This window comes from Salmo salar, chromosome ssa20 (genome assembly GCF_905237065.1).
Source record: "Salmo salar chromosome ssa20, Ssal_v3.1, whole genome shotgun sequence".
NCBI lineage: Eukaryota > Metazoa > Chordata > Actinopteri > Salmoniformes > Salmonidae > Salmo > Salmo salar.
Genome location: NC_059461.1, coordinates 52,533,868 through 52,550,383, shown reverse-complemented (window position 1 = coordinate 52,550,383; position 16,516 = coordinate 52,533,868). Strand labels below are relative to the sequence as shown.

Sequence of the window (16,516 nt, the reverse complement as noted above, 5' to 3'; positions counted from 1 at the left end):
AGGGCAAAAACAAACTAAACGTGCACCACTTGGGGTCCAGAGGACTGTGTTTGAAAAACCCTGGGGTAGACGAACACTGTCCATTTGCTAATCAATACACTAAATACCTGACCATTCCTTTATAATGTACATTTATTTTTCATTACAACTGTCACAGAACATCATTCAACCACTACACAGTCATTTCAACCCACAGAACTGACTCAAAGGGCTGGATACTACAGACTAGAACAGCATAGCAGCCAGTCAGTCTCACAGACACCTCCCTCACCAACACACCACGGCCAAATCACAACAATATGAAACGTTCAGATATAAATACATTGTGTGGAACAGACATGATTCTCCGTCATGTAGAATGAGGAACCATGTCTGCTCTATGCATGATATTTCTACCTGAAACAGAATGCCGGCCCTCATGTCAGACAAACCTACAGTGGGTAACATCAATGGGGGTCACTACGACATCCGTAGCTCACCGACTCCTCCTGTATTCACTTCCTTGTTCCGTTCAATGGCGGCAACCTATTCCCTATATAGTGCACTTTATAGGGAATAGGGTGCCATTTGAGACATAACCAAGGTTCTCTTTCCCTTTTCTAAATGTTTCACCACAGGCCCCATCAGGGAGGCTCAACGTGACAGACAAGCCAAACAGGCACAACAGAGTCATTTGCATAATACTATAGATCAGAGAGCAACATACGGTCTAGACTGGACTGACTGAGGTCTCTTAAAGAGTAGGGCTCCTATTGGACACGTTCTATCTGGCTTCAGTAAAGTCCTTTCAATGGTTTCCCCACCAAGTCCGCTGATTTTAACTATTTAGAAACACCAATAAAATACACCAAGGGAGCCTGGCTTTAGACGTCTACCTCCGGGTCAAGCGACTATGGCTGAGAGAAACAATTGGAATCATTTATTCCCACTCCTCATAATAATAAATGCAAATACCATCAGTGCTCACCGAGCCATTCTGCCTATGCAGAACGATCTCAAGCAACAACCTCTGTGACCGATCGCTCGTCCTTCTCCTTCCCACTAAAAATCAAAAGTTCTCATTAGCTACAAGTGTTGGGAGGACATTTTTGAATCCCTTTTCATTGAACATCGCATTGCAATGTGCTCAAATAAATACGTTTCTTAAAATGTCAACGAGGAAAAAGTATCAGAGGAAGGGTTGATCCGTTCCTAAGGATGGCTTGGCTGTTGGACTGCGCTGAGGGACGTGGCCCTGCTGCTGCGTTGCCTCAGAAGGTGTAGCCAGCAGGAGGAGCCTTGTCGTCCTTGTTGCTCTCCAGGGAGAACGGGGGGATGCGCACATCAAAGTGGGAGCCGTCCGTCCTCTCGATGCGGAACGTCCCCCTGCACACAGAGCATCAGAATCTTGACCATCACACCTCTGCACTAAATGTAAGAAAGGTTGTTGATATTTTTTTTTGACGTCGGAAAGCTTTGAGTTACTCTTGCGTTTAAGATTTTTTACTTGCCTGTAAATCTGTGCAAGAGTCACTCAAACGTCAATCAGTATTTCCTGTTTCCCCAGCTTATTTTTTTACCACAAGGACCAGGTACAAATAGCAAAACCGGTTTAATAAGTCATTCTTAGACCAGGACATCCATGAACCGGCATTACTGGTACAGCGGTGTGTGCTGCTTCTACCGCCTACAGCAAGACGTTTACCACAGCAATACTCGTGTTAATAATGCAGTTCCTTTGTCATGTTACTGTGTGTAGAAGCCAAGGGCAAGCTGGGAAGAACTTACCACATGTGTCCACTGGGTGCTTGAAGGGAAACATGGCTGCTGTACTGGAAGGCTGGCTGCTCTTTGGACAACACTGGTTCCTGGGGACAAAAAACATTGGTTATGAACTCTACTCGGTCGTGGAGGTAACATACTGTATGAGTGGCTGTGTCAAATACATGCTTCCTCTGTCCTTGTTCCCCCTTGAAGCTCATTGGAGGAGGTCACCCGAAAGGAGGGACCTTAGATCCTCTCATCCAATTGGCTTGGAGAGGAATTGAGGAAACAAGGACAGAGGAAGTAAGTATTTTGCCAGCTAATAAAGTTCAGACACAACCATTGAGCGTTTGTAATTCCATAGTGTGGAGGCGGTTGTACTACTGACCCGGCCTACGACCCCGCGTCCTCGGACCGTCTCCAGGGTGCCTGACAGGCTGAAGATCCTCCAGTGTCTCTCCCTCAGTTGCACCACCTCACTGCCCATGTTCTCCAGGCGGATGCAGTACCGCCACTGTGAGAGACACATTTTGGTGAATTTGGTACACATTCTGTCGCCGTTCTTACGGTCTACATTTGTACCCTTGACTGGATATATGAGGCCTACATCATACATTGGTAAAAGTTAAAATTATTTGTCCTTTTTCAGGGAATTGTAAAAATTAACTTACCCAATACACATGAGAATTTTGAGCATCCTGAGAAAGAAAACACTATTTATTCTTTGTGCGCAGGTAGATTCAAGACCATCATAAGAATCACACAGAGTGGGAGGACTCAGGGACGATACTATTTATTTGATAGGAACTGACATAACTGGCTTTCACCAGGTCAGTTCTTTCAGATCAGTGCAATAAAAAGAAGCGGCAATGAGAGGACCGATTTTTTTGTTGAGAAAGAGCCTCACAGTCCCAACAGCGACATCGTCCTTACCCTCATGCCCATGTAGAAGGGGATGACGGTGACCCTGATGTTCTCCGTCGTCTCTCTGTGCACGTCGGACAGCTCCAGCCAGGGATGGTTCTTCTCCTGCCATGCCTTCAGAGTGTCCCTCGCACTGAACGGGGGAGCGGGGGTGGCTGGAGACACACACACACACACACTCGGTTTACAGTCGTATACACACACTTGTGAATGCTCACAAAATAACTGGATATATTGTGTACTATAAATATTGATATACAGTACCTGTGAATGTAAAAATGAAATATTAATAATTTTGAACACTATAGTACTACTGAATGTTTTTTTTTAAACTGAAAAATGGTATACTTCATAGAAGTTAATTTGTGAATATTCCCAAAAATAACTGGAAATGTACACCGAGTTCAGAAAACATTAAGGACTCTTTCCATGACAGACTGAACAGGTGAATCCAGGTGGAAGCTATGATCCCTTATTGATGTCACTTATTAAATCCACTTCAATCTGTGTAGATGAAGGGGGTGAGACAGGTTAAAGGATTTTTAAACTGAGACATGGATTGTGTATGTGTGTCATTCAGGGGGAGAATGGGCAAGACAAAATGTTGAAGTGCCTTTGATCGAGGGATGGTAGTAGGTGCCAGGAGCACCTGTGTGTGTCAAGAACAGCAACGCTGCTGGGTTTTTCACACTCAACAGTTTCCTGTGTGTATCAAGAATGGTCCACCACCCAAAGGACATCCAGCCAACTTCACACAACTGTGGGAAGCATTAGGGTCAACATGGGCCAGCATCCCTGTGGAACGCTTTCGTCACCTTGTAGAGTCCCTGCCCCGACAAATAGGGACTGTTCTGAAGGCAAAGGGGGGGGGGGGGGTGCAGCTCAATATTAGGAAAGTGTTCTTAATTTACATTTTAGTCATTTAGCAGACGCTCTTATCCAGAGCGACTTACAGTAGTGAATGCATACATTTCATTTCATGCATTTTTTTAAATTAATTTTTTTATATTTTAATTTTATTTATTTTTTTGTACTGGCCCCCCGTGGGAATCGAACCCACAACCCTGGCGTTGCACACACCATGCTGGCGTTGCAAACACCATGCTCTACCAACTGAGCCACAGGGAAGACTAATGTTTTGTACTCTGTTTATACTACGCTGTACAATGAGTGGCTGGTTCTTACTTTTGTCAGGGTTGAACATGAGGAAGCGCTCAAACAGCTCGTGCTGGATGGGGACCTGCTCTGTGGAGTTGTAGGGCAGGATGTCTTCATGACTCACATAGTCCAGACCTGAAACACACACAATGACAGCCAGGCAGAATGGCAGTCAGGAGGGAGGCTGGCAAGGACAGAAGTAGTACAAGGAAGTAACTAGGGTAGTAATGCAAAATCACGTGGACGCCAAAATTATACACACACGACAGTGCCATTTGCGTATCAGAACTCAAAGCATTTTTGTGGGATTGAAAAAAACCTCTGATTATTTTTAACAACTCTGCTAGCCAATTGTCCTGTTTGAAACTGAATCAAAACATGTAGCCATTTACTACCCAGGAAGCAGCAGATCATGTGTCGTTTACCTGGGATGGCATAGAGGGCTCTGCTGTCGTCATGGTTTGCCAGGAACGTCACTGCTTCTGTCTGAGACCTCTGAGACTGTCAACACAACAGGAGAAACATCTAGAAGACTGGCAGATGTCATCATTTAGGCCGAGTCAGTATGTACAGTACAGTACGAACATTGCATTGGTAGTGTTCAGCGGAAACGTACTATGTGAGGACAGTCCCGCGTGTCGATGAGGACCTGGTAGTAGGTATGAGTTCTCCCCTTCACCTCCTTTGACCCGTGAGAACCAGGAGGCTCTGGCTTGCTGAGGGAATGAGCACGGGTGTTAATAATAAGACAAATGACCCATTCAAAATCAACATAGAACACACATCAACAAAATCAATAAAATAACTCCTGGCCCTACCGCTGGGAGATGCAATACGTACCTGTCAGACATGGGAGGAATGATATCCCGGTCATAGATACGGGCGTGCCAGGGGAACAACACTATCCCTCTGTAGCCAAACACACTATGAAGGAAGAGCTGAGGAGAGAACATGGAGAAACATAGACTTGAGGTTGGAAAGAACTTTGTGACAAGGGCTACTACAGTATACATACACCGGACCACATAAACCTAGGACTATGGTCCATTCACAGAGGACTGGCTTCCCCAGACACAGATTATGACTAGTCCCGAAATAAAAAGCAAACGCAATGACAAATCTTTTTTTAGTCCAGAATTAGGCATAATCTGTGTCTGGGAATCAAGCCGGCCCCTAATGTTTAGGCCTATGACAGTGAGGCAAAAGATGATTATGAGGGGGGAAGGCCAGGACCAATAGTTCTGGTCTGGGTGGGTAAACTGCACGGCGCTGCCTCTCTTACCTGGCCTGTTTCATATTTGCCGTGCTGCTTCAGCGCCTCAAACACTCCCACCGTCTCCAGAACCTTCCCCTCTGGCCTGTTCCTGCCAAATACAGGCCACACTATGACAAACTGGAGCAAAATCACCTCACACTAGAGGTGTTCACAGGTCCACCCGAACACCTGAGACCCGACCCAGACCCTATTTGTTAACCAGAAGAGCAACTTGGCTGATAAACATTTTTTTTGTCACTCTGGTCCAAATCAAGTCTGGTGTTATTGTATGTTTGTTTATTCCATGTGTAACTCTGTTGTTTGTGTCGCACTGTTTTGCTTCATCTTGGCCAGGTCGCAGTTGTAAATGAGAACTTGTTCTCAACTGGCCTACCTGGTTAAATAAAAAGGTGAAATAAATAAAGTTAGGGTACGGGTCTAGGTCTGGTTGTCATCGGGTCCAGTTGGGTTTGGGTCTGACTGTTCCCCTTTTTTATTTAATTTAAATGATCAGGTCCAGGTCTGATTGTCCTTGGGTCCAACTTTATGGAGCCAAGAAGACCTGTACATCACACTGTAGAACTACATTAGTCTCACATAGCCAAGTGTTGGAGCAGCTTGGAAATGGAACCTAGTACACACAAACCACAACATGAGCACTGAAATGACAGGAACACACAGGTCACCTCCTAGTCAACCCCTTGGACTAAAGCTTCATCTCAATCACAAATCAGACAAGATTGAATAAAACATCTCGATTTATCAAAGTTCAAACAAACAAATACCAAGTCTAATCTCGTCATTCCCTTTGACTCTTCAATGAATTATAATTGTGAACAACAGCTGGTTGTGTTCCAAGTCCCTCATTAATTTATGGATCTATTCTTCAAAACATGGCGGGGAAACATCCATATTATTATCAGATGATACGGAGGTGGAAGAGCTCAGCCCGAAGGCTGGTATGTTCATCAGCTGCCTTGGCGATTACTGGCAGAGGTTGTCCCTTGGATTATTATACTGGTCACTGACAAGAAAGCACGACCAGGCTGGTGAAATGCCAAAACAAATACATTGTTAAAAATGGAGGGTTAGATCGTTAACATGTTTCATCATTTCATGGAGATTTCATCATAACAAAAATAAGTTCTCATTCAGGGAGAAAAGGTGAGAACAGGACAGTAATATCTTACATAAGGGTTACATAAACTAAAGTCAGAATTACAAGCTGGTGCTGGATCGGCCTTCCAATTGCTAACATTCTGGTCTCCATGTCGACGCAAGCCCTCCACCTTTACTCCCTTGGCATGAGGGGCGCAAAGGAAATTGGACCCATTTACTCTGTGCTGGCTCAAGCCAACCTGCTCTCTTATGCAATCAACAGCAGATAGGCCCAAAGCTCTGAGTGGAAGAACGTAGACAAAAAGTGAACTAGCTAATATAGGCCAGATATATGTTGCTAACTTCCTACTACTGTTCCAATGTCAGTTTTTCTAGATAAGTGGCTTAGTGTACATGTAGGTCTACACGAGGTCTTCACGGGTCCACCCGGATACCTGACACCCGAGTGGGCCTGGGCCTGAAATTCTAACTTTTCGCTTGGGTCAGGTCCTGTTTGTCACCGGGTCTCTGGAACTACAGCTGATAGACCCAAGTGGACCCGACCACAGCTCTGTATAGCCCATAGCATATGATTTTATGCTAATAAAGTGCATTTATTGACTTACAGAAGGCCTAGCCAACATATAGAGCTATTCGTTAACCAGAAGAGCAGCTAGGCTGATAAACTAAATGTTGTCACTTGGGTCTGGTCCTAGATCCAGACCCATTAGGATACGGGTTGATTCGGGTTTGAGTGTTCTCTTTTTGGACCCGAGAAGAATTCTATAACACTCCAACTTTGAACTCAGTCTGAAAACAACCACGATTGCAGCTAGGGCTGACCCCATTTAGTCGACTGGTCGATTGTTTGGTCGATAGGCTGTTGGTCGACCGAGATTTCTTTAGTCGAGGAGTAGCAAGGAGAAAAAAAAGTGTGTACAAGACACCTCTGATTCGCATCGGTCTGCGTGGAATAATCATTGTTGAGGCCGTGGGAATGGCACAATCCATCTCTAAGATGTGCCTGTGAAATTGTTTATGGTTATATTACGAAAGAACAATGGTGCAAATAATATTTTATAACAAATGCGCTTTCTCCTGCATTGGATAGCGGTCAATGTCCGTGGTTTGTAAATGATCCATATACATCTACAGATGTGAGACAGGTCCTGTTTCTGTTGCCTGTTTAATAGCCTACTGATTCTGTAAGTGCCAAGACTCAGGCAACCACAAGTCAGATAAACAATTTCACAAATTTGACAGTTTCTCTTTACTGTGCTGTAATAAAACGCCTTACACTTTCAGCCTCTCTGGTATCATTTATTTAGAGTTTTTTACACTTACAAATTATATTCATAATAATAACCCCCCTTTTCTTGATCTCCTTATTGTTATTACTATTATGATCATTATAATAAAAAATGGTTATTATCATTAGTAAGCTTAGTATAGCAGCCTTGTATAACCACCGTTGAGCTGTAGCCCTAAGAGCACATCCTGATTTAGTTTTAATACCATAACTTACAACACTCTACCATAACTTTCAATACTTCTATAGGCTACAGTAGCGTAATCAAAAATGTACTTGGTTCATGTCGTCGCACAGGATACGAGTCACTCATGATTTGAAATGCAATCAAGGATTTTAGTAAAACATTTTTTTTTTAAAGCGACCCTTGAATAATTAGTGTACATAAATAGCCATTCCATTTTGAATGAATGCGACTGCTTTTAGTCTTTGCTGTAATAAAGGCTTTGCAAAAAAAGTGTTACAGAATCTCTGGTATGTTTATAATTTATATAGTGTTGATTATATTGTTCAAAATGGTCAGGAAAATGATATTGTAATCTAACAGCACCTGTTTGGCATACATAATATGCACGCAGCGCTTGCTAGTTAACCTTTTCTTGAGCTCCAGTATTTTCCACAACTAGTCAAATTTATTCCACACATCCGACTTCCCCTTCACCTCCTGAACAACCAGTAAACATTCCCGTTTATTTGTCATGTCCTCTGCATCCATTATGCTGTCACGTGTTACAGTGTTTTGTAGTTTTTCCTTTTCTAACCAATTTATTGGTGCAATTATGATATAGGTCAGGCCCTATTGGTCCTGTGCATTCAATGCATACAGGTGTCATGTGATGAGAGCAAGGGTTGAGGGAAGAGAATGTTTTTCCTAAACAAATGAGGGATTTCGGTAACAGAACTTTTAGAATTTTAGCAGTATAATAAGAGACTGGTAGCAGGAGCCGTTGTGTGTGTGTAGAATGAATGTACAACATACAGTGCATTCAGAAATTATTCAGACCACTTGACTTTTGTTATGTTACAGCCTTATTCTAAAATGGATTAACGACAAAGTGAACCGGTTTAGAAATGTTGGCAAATTTATTTAAAATAAAAAACACAATACTCAGACCCTTTGCTATGGGACTCAGGTGCATCCTGTTTCCATTGATCATCCTTGAGATGTTTCTACAACTTGATTACCTGTGGTAAACTCAATTGATTGAACATGATTTGCAAAGGCACACACCTGTCTATATAAGGTCCCACAGTTGACAGTGCGTTTCAGAGAAAAAAAACCAAGCCATGAGGTCGAAGGAATTGTCCGTAAAAAACGAGACAGGTTTGTGTCGAGGCATAGATCTGGGGAAGGGTACCAAAAAAAAAAATTCTGCAGCATTGAATATCCAAGAACACAGTGGCCTCCATCATTCTTAAATGGAAGAAGTTTGGAACCACCAAGACTCTACCTGGAGCTGGCCGCCCAGCCAAACTGAGCAATCGGGGGGAGAAGGACCTTGGTCAGGGAGGTGACCAAGAACCCGATGGTCACTCTTGACAGAGCTCTAGAATTCCTCTGTATATGGGAGAATCTTCCAAAAGGACAACCGTCACTGTAGCACTCCACCAATCAGGCCTTTATGGTAGAGTGGCCAGATGGAAGCCATGCCTCAGTAAAAGGCTCATGACAGCCCGCTTCGAGTTTGCTAAGAGGCACCTAAAGGACTCGGACGATGAGATACAAGATTCTCTGGTCTGATGAAACCAAGATTGAACTCTTTGGCCTGAATGCCAAGCGTCACGTCTGGAGGAAACCTGACACCATCCCTACGGTGAAGCATGGTGGCAGCATCATGCTGTGCGGATATTTTTCAGCAGCAGGGAAGGGGAGACTAGTCAGGATCGAGGGAAAGATGAATGGAGCAATGTACAGAGAAATCCTTCGTGAAAACCTGCTCCAGAGTGCACAGGACTCAGACTGGGGCAAAGGGTCACCTTCCAACAGGACAATGACCCTAAGCACACAGCCAAGACAATGCAGGAGTGGCTTCGGGACAAGTCTCTGAATGTGCTTGAGTGGCCCGGCCCAGCCAGAGCCAGGACTGGAACAAAATCAAACATATCTGGAGAGACATGATAATAGCTGTGCAGCAACACTCCCCATCCAACCTGACAGAGCTTGAGAGGATCTGCAGAGAAGGATGAGAGAAACTCCCCAAATACTTGTGTGCCAAGCTTGTAGCGTCATACCCAAGAAGACTCAAGGCTATAATCGCTGAAAATGGTGCATCAACAAAGTACTGAGTAAAGGGTTTGAATACTTATGTAAATGTGATATATTTCTTATATACATACACACATTTGCAACAAACAAAAATGTTAAACTGTTTTTGTTTTGTCATTATGGGGTTGTGTCCAGATTGAGGGGGGAAAGAAACAATTTAATACATTTTAGAATAAGTCTGTAACGTAACAAAATGTGGAAAAAGGGAAGGGGTCTGAATACTTTCAGAATGCACTGTGTGTGTGTGTGTGTGTGTGTGTGTATATGAGTGAGTGAATGTGTGCTAAGGTGCAGAGAATCAGAGAAGGTGGTCAGTCCAGTTCAAGTGTTCAGCTGTCTGATGGCTTGTAGATAGAAACTGTCTCGGAGTCTAGTTATGAATACTGAAATATGCACAGCTCTGCTTGCATGTTAAGTTCTATAAGCTGCGTGTGTTATCAAGCGCAACAAAGTGCCAACATATGACACTGTTTGATATGACAGAGTTTGATATGTAAGTTGGGATATACTCAAAACAAATTGATTTGTCTGACAACAGGAGCTTGTGCAATGTGACAATCATTGTTGCTCTAGGCAACATATCTGCCAATCATATATTATAGTTAGGCACTTTCCTGTAAGTTCTGTTGTGCAAGTTTCTATCCAAGCTGACTTCTTGCCAAGTGTTGCGCAATCATGGTTAACTTAATCAGAGCATCCATTTTCCTACATTAGCTAGTGAGATCACACACACAGTCAAAAGTTGACACACCTACTCATTGAAAGATCTTTATTTTTACAATTTAACCGTGTAGAATAGTTTATGTCTTCACTATGAAATAACATATGTTATCATGTAGTAAGCAACAACATAAGTGTTAAACACATCAAAATATGTTTTATATTTGAGATTTGGAATTTCTTTCCTTAATGCGTTTGAGCCAATCAGTTGTGTTGTGACAAGGTAGGGGTGCTATACAGAAGATAGCCCTATTTGGTAAAAGACCAAGTCCATATTATGGCAAGAACATGAAGGTCAGCCAATCTGAAAATGTAAACAACTTTGAACATTTCTTCAAGTGCAGTCAAAAACCATCCAGTGCTTTGATGAAACTAACTCTCATGAGGACCACCACAGGAAAGGAAGACCCAGTGTTACCTCTGCTGCAGAGGATAAGTTCATTAGAGTTACCAGCCTCAAATTGCAGCTCAAATAAATGCTTCAGAGTTCAAGTAACAGACATCTCAAAAGCAACTGTTCAGAGGAGACTGCATGAATCAGGCCTTCATGGTCAAATTGCTGCAAACAAACCACTACTAAAAGGACACCAATATGAAGAAGAGACCTGCTTGGGCCAGGAAACATGAGCAATGGACATTAGACCGGTGGAAAATTGTCCTTTGATCTGATGAGTCCAAATTTGACATTTTTGGTTCCAACCGCCGTGTCTTTGTGAGACACAGAGTAGGTGAATGGATGATCTCCGCATGTGTGGTTCCCACCATGAAGCATGGAGGAGGTGGTGTGATGGTGCTTTGCTGGTGACACTGTCTGATTTATTTAGAATTCAAGTCACACTTAACAAGCATGGCTACCACAGCATTCTGCACCAATACGGCATCCTATCTGGTTTGCGCTTAGTGGGACTATAATCTGTTTTTCAACACTACAATGACCCAACACACCTCCAGACTGTGTAAGGGCTATTTGACCAAGAAGGAGAGTGATGGAGTGCTGCATCAGAATACCTGGCCTCCACAATCACTCCTTCAAGACTGTTGGAAAAGCATTCCAGGTGAAGCTGATTGAGATAATGCCAAGAGTGTGCAATGCTGTCATCAAGGCAAAGGGTGGCTACTTTGAAGAATCCCAAATATAAAATATATATTTGGATTGGTTTAACACTTTTTTTTGGCTACTAATGATTCCATATGTATTATTTCATAGTTGATGTCTTCACTATTATTCTACAATGTAGAAATAGTAATAAAAACCCTTGAGTGAGAAGGTGTCCAAACTTTTGACTGGTACTGTATGAGAGAGAACTGAAGTGCATTGCTTGTACGCTCAACCAGGTAGTTATAACTAGTTAACTAGCTGTCAATCTTATAGTTAGCGACGGCAGCTAAAGTAGTGGAGGCATGGCAGCATCAATGATGCAGCATTCAAGACAGTGGACAAACTTACTAAATTACATTAGCTAGCTAGCTAGGACACATTAGCTTAGAAGGTACCCCTTACCGTGACGACATGAACCTCGTCTGCTGAATGTTGGGCAATCCACATGCTAAACACGGTAACCGGGGTCTCTTCACCTCAAGTCCACTACTCCCTTCAATAACACCCAATATTCTATGTGTGTGTTTCTTGTTGTATTTACTGACAACAGTCAGAAAGCCTCGTCGTATTGCACAAGCAGCCATCTTTCCTACTTCTGCACATGCACGCCGAGGCTCACGTGTATAAAAGCGTGCGAATTTCAAAGTTGATTTAAAGGTACAATGCAGACGTTTTTATCTCAATATCAACTCATTTCTGGGTAACAAAGTGCCTTGCTATCAAAGAGAAATTTCTCAAGCAAGAATTTAACTAGGACTGTCTAGGGGTGTTCTTAGAGTGGAGTGGAAAACGGAAAACTAGCTGTTTTTGGCAAAGAGGTTTGGAAATCTCTCTCTTGTTGGTCTATTAAATAATTTACTGCCAAAACTCCATCCCACCGCAACAGCCCACCACTAAAAGGGCATTATCATAATTGTTCACAATTTCACAGTATTATGCCAACCTTACAGTGTGGAAATATATATATAAAACACAAGAATATCACCTTTTTGACTGCACTGGGCCTTTAAAAAGTTTAATTTTAGCATTGGCACCCGATTTGGGATGGAGGTTTAGGCCGCCACATTACGTCACATAGCGATCTGATTATAATGGACCAATAATCGTTCATCTTGCATTTGCCTATTCATTTTATATTTGCATATGTACCCTCCTACTCTAGAATGAGAGAGGGACTTCTTCTGTCAAAAACACCTCTTGTCCTAAGCTACTAACGTTAGCTGGCTAACAGTACTGTGTGGATATAAAAAATAATGACAGATCTTTTGATTACTCATATTTTCATCTGGACACCATGCAAAGTGAAGCTACAGCTTTCAATAATGTGTTGCCTTGAATTCACCTGGTGCCATCGACGACACAGAGCTCAGTCAAGAAAGTCAGAAAAAAAAAGTTAATGCCGAGTGAGAATGATAGTTTAACTTACTTCCAGTCTTTTGCTGTGAATCATTCATTCATACACAGGTAAAAAGACTAACGTTATATTTCACTGCACCTATCCGCTGTATGTGACACTTTTTTGTTGTTGCTACATTTGCATACATTTTTTGTTCAACTGTATCAAGTTGTTTGCTTTGCTAGCTTTAACGAACATCGTTAGACTCCAGCCACCCAAGCCATAGACCTTTCTCTCTGCTTCCGCACGGCAAGCGGTACCGGTGCATCAAGTCTGACAACAACAGGCTCCTGAACAGCTTCAATCCCCAAGCCATAATACTGCTAAATGGCGAACAAAATGCCTACACAGACCATATGAGTTGACCCTTGTATAAAAAAAATATTAAAAAACACTTTCTATGCACACTCACACTGACACTCCAACACACACATTTATATTGACTCTACACTCACACACAATCTTCATTTACGCTGCTGCTACTGTTTATCATACACCATGCCTAGTCACCTTACCCCTATACATATCTACCTCTATCACTCCAGTCTCCCTGCACATTGTAAATATGGTATAGGAACTGACCCTGTATCATAGCCTCTTACTTTCTCATGTCCATCTTATTTATATTTGTCGTGTTTTTGTTCTACCTTATGTTATTTCAGTACTACGTTGATATTGGATACTGCATTGTTGGGTTTAGAACTAGCAAGAAAAACATTTCACTGTACTTGTGCACGTGACTTTAAAACTTGAAACTTTTTGTTCACCCTCGTTGATTCACAGATGGAGCAGAGGCAGCTTTATAGTTGCATATTATTGGTTAGTTAGCTAGCTGACAGGCAGCTGCATACTATACTGGTTTCCACTAGATAGCACAAACAGTCAAAATTGGCTATAAGAATTCATGAAAACTTAAAATGAATTTAAGGTTAGGCATAAGGTTAGGTTTAAAATAACATTTTAATAAGAACATTTGAAGAAATAGGCAGGGTTTACAGCTGTGGTAACTAGTGACGACCCTGCATACTAGCTAGTTAGCCTTACGTTAGCTGGGTTAATGTTGATTGCTCATGCGTTTGTTACCATCATCTTTGTCATTATTCTCAATGTTTCATAATCAATGTGGTTCGACTGCTAATCGAAACATATACGTCAGTGGTACACACCGGCTGTTATTATTGTAGCTATCTAAATTGGCTACACAGTACGTATAGCTAGGTCGTTGTTTGTACATTCAACTACGTACGATACGTCGTAACACGGAACAAAGTAAAGATTGCGCCAGAAGGGGTCTGTTTTTTCAACTTTTCTCAAATACTATTTGTCCATTGTCTTGTCAATCAAAGTTTGACACTAACAGATTAGTTGTAGGCCCATTCGTTTTCATTGCAGCCCTGTTTGAACACATAGTTACGCTAATGCCGTATTCACGATACTCAGTGAGTCAACTCGCATCCAGCTCCAGTAGCTGGTAATTCTGAAGTTAAATGTTGTTTTTTAATCTAGCTAGTTACCTTGTGTTTGCATTGCTAGTGCTTGGTTTGACTGAAAGCAAGCGGGTTAAGTATTGGGCAGGCAACCTCTGTGACTTGTTTTTTAGCTCGTGAATTCTAATGTAGTTTACGAAAGTTCAATCAGGAAGACTGGTCTGAATGCTCGTTTAACTTTCCCAGCAAAAGGCTACCGGCATATGTCATTAGCATTCATCGGAGATGCCATACCCGATTAAGTCATTTCCATATTGTATTATGTCTCTTGTTAATTCACGTTTTTTATTTTTTATTGATCCTTTATTTAACTTGGCAAGTCAGAAGAACAAATTGTTATTTACAACCACTGCCAAACCCAGACGACGCTGGGCCAATGGTGTGCCTTTGGGACTTCCAATCACGGCTGGATGTGATACAGCCTGGAGTTGAACCAGGGACTGTCGTGTCGCCTCTTGCACTGAGATGCAGTGCCTTAGACCGCTGCGCCACTCGGGATACCAAGCCTGTACTCAATTGAAGTACAGTTGCAGCAGTCAACAGGCAATAACTAGCTATAGGAGATGAATGAATACATGTTTAACTCGAACCTATTTTTCTGGAATTTGTCTTTCAGCATAGAAAGAACCTGCCTCTCCTACACAAGTGAATCAACGAGGATGAACAAGCAGCACTTTAGGTATTTTGTCTTTGAATTGCCTAACCTTATGATAATAGATCGGATTACTGAATTAAATCATCCTGCCTGGTCTAGCTGGTTTGTGACCTCACTACTTACAGGAATACATGATCATACATATTTCAGTTATGGACTATCATATATTACATTGTTACATATTTAAAAAAAATAATAAAAATGGGATTGTAAAATGTAACTTTGTCACCTTGCAAACAGGTTGATAACTGCACAATTTCCTTCCATTCATGATCCCATTTCTTATATATGATAGTTGTCATGCCATGTTACCAAAGGAGTTGGCTAGTATAGCACAAACAGATCAAAGAACAAGCTAACATTTGGCTGATTGTCAGAACAGAAAGAGTGAAACTTCAGTGTACTTGAGGACGACTTGAGAAATTATTTACTTTGTTACAGGGAAGATAGAAAGGAGAACAAGATGTGGTTTGCTTGTTTGTCACCTGAATGCGAGGGCAAGCGGTTGTGTAGGATGTTACGGTTATGATAGTAATGTAGGCTCTAACTTGCACTTTGTTTTAAGGTTTGAATGAAAATATATTTCCCTAACCTTATTCTTTCAATAACGTTATTTTTAATTATTATTATATTACTTGTGTATGTCTGTCCTTATCATATGTAGGACACAATGCTTTCTGTAATTTGTTTCGGTGCAGATATGTGTTTTAATATACTATTTGGATAAGAAAGTTTCTGATCATGGGACATGTCATCGAATTTTCGAAAAGTGCCATCAGTCACTAAAACAGGTGTTATTTTGTAAGGATCAGAATATAAATACCTTTTACTGTGAACAAGTTATACCTTCCACAGCTTGAGTTCTAAAACAATAACTTGAAAAGATACCCAGCTAGCAGATTTGATTCAGTTGGTCAATTTCTTCAACAGATGATCAGGTCTATATAATTATCAAACGTATATATTGGTAGTAGAAAGGAAACACAGACTCTGAAGTATTAAGATTCTCCTTTAGTAATACAACTGCTGGTACAGAGTACCGTATATGATCGCTCTCCCCAGGTTCTGCGAGGTGTCTAAGACATCCTGCAGCTTATATAGGTATAGGTTCATAACAAGGTGACATTTCACAACAGATAAGTCTAAGCATCTTCTGCCAGGTGGTGGGTTCCATCAAGCCTGCCTTGGCCTTGTATTCTCAGAACCTCAGACAGTCATAGTGGCACCCAGACAGGAGGAGTATGAGCGTAGGCGGTTTCTGCCTTCTTATAGTGTCTACAGGGCACATCACTCAAAACTTGTGTAAACACACAAACACACACACACACACACACACACACACACACACACACACACACACACACACACACACAGAGGTCTCCTAAGAGAAGACCTTACAGTTTATC

The 16,516-nt window shown here is 41.9% G+C and overlaps 1 protein-coding gene across 2 annotated transcripts; it reads right to left on the bottom strand.

The window, feature by feature from the left end:
• Positions 1–114: 114 nt before the first annotated feature.
• Positions 115–12,206, bottom strand: LOC106580781 (polymerase delta-interacting protein 2). 2 transcript variants are annotated; one of them, XM_014162187.2, is made up of 11 exons: positions 11,975–12,206; positions 5,108–5,189; positions 4,666–4,763; positions 4,442–4,541; positions 4,251–4,326; positions 3,853–3,960; positions 2,677–2,822; positions 2,415–2,441; positions 2,132–2,257; positions 1,768–1,847; positions 115–1,365 (listed from the first exon to the last, which is right to left on the bottom strand). In XM_014162187.2, the coding sequence occupies exons 1-11, from the start codon at positions 12,154–12,156 to the stop codon at positions 1,251–1,253; spliced, it is 1,140 nt and encodes a 379-aa protein (XP_014017662.1). In that variant the 5' UTR covers positions 12,157–12,206; the 3' UTR covers positions 115–1,250. The 2 variants fall into 2 exon arrangements, with proteins under 2 accessions (XP_014017662.1, XP_014017663.1); XM_014162188.2 differs by having other exon boundaries at positions 5,108–5,183; positions 11,975–12,203.
• Between the last annotated feature and the right edge of the window lie 4,310 nt (positions 12,207–16,516).

Excerpts from the sequence above, each read along its gene's own strand:
- LOC106580781 (XM_014162187.2), bottom strand. The coding sequence starts at position 12,156 with ATGGCTGCTTGTGCAATACGACGAGGCTTTCTGACTGTTGTCAGTAAA. Across the intron at positions 2,823-3,852 it reads CATGTTCAACCCTGACAAAA|CCACCCCCGCTCCCCCGTTC; the intron begins GTAAGAACCAGC and ends GTGTGTCTCCAG. Across the intron at positions 2,258-2,414 it reads AAAATTCTCATGTGTATTGG|TGGCGGTACTGCATCCGCCT; the intron begins GTAAGTTAATTT and ends TGTCTCTCACAG.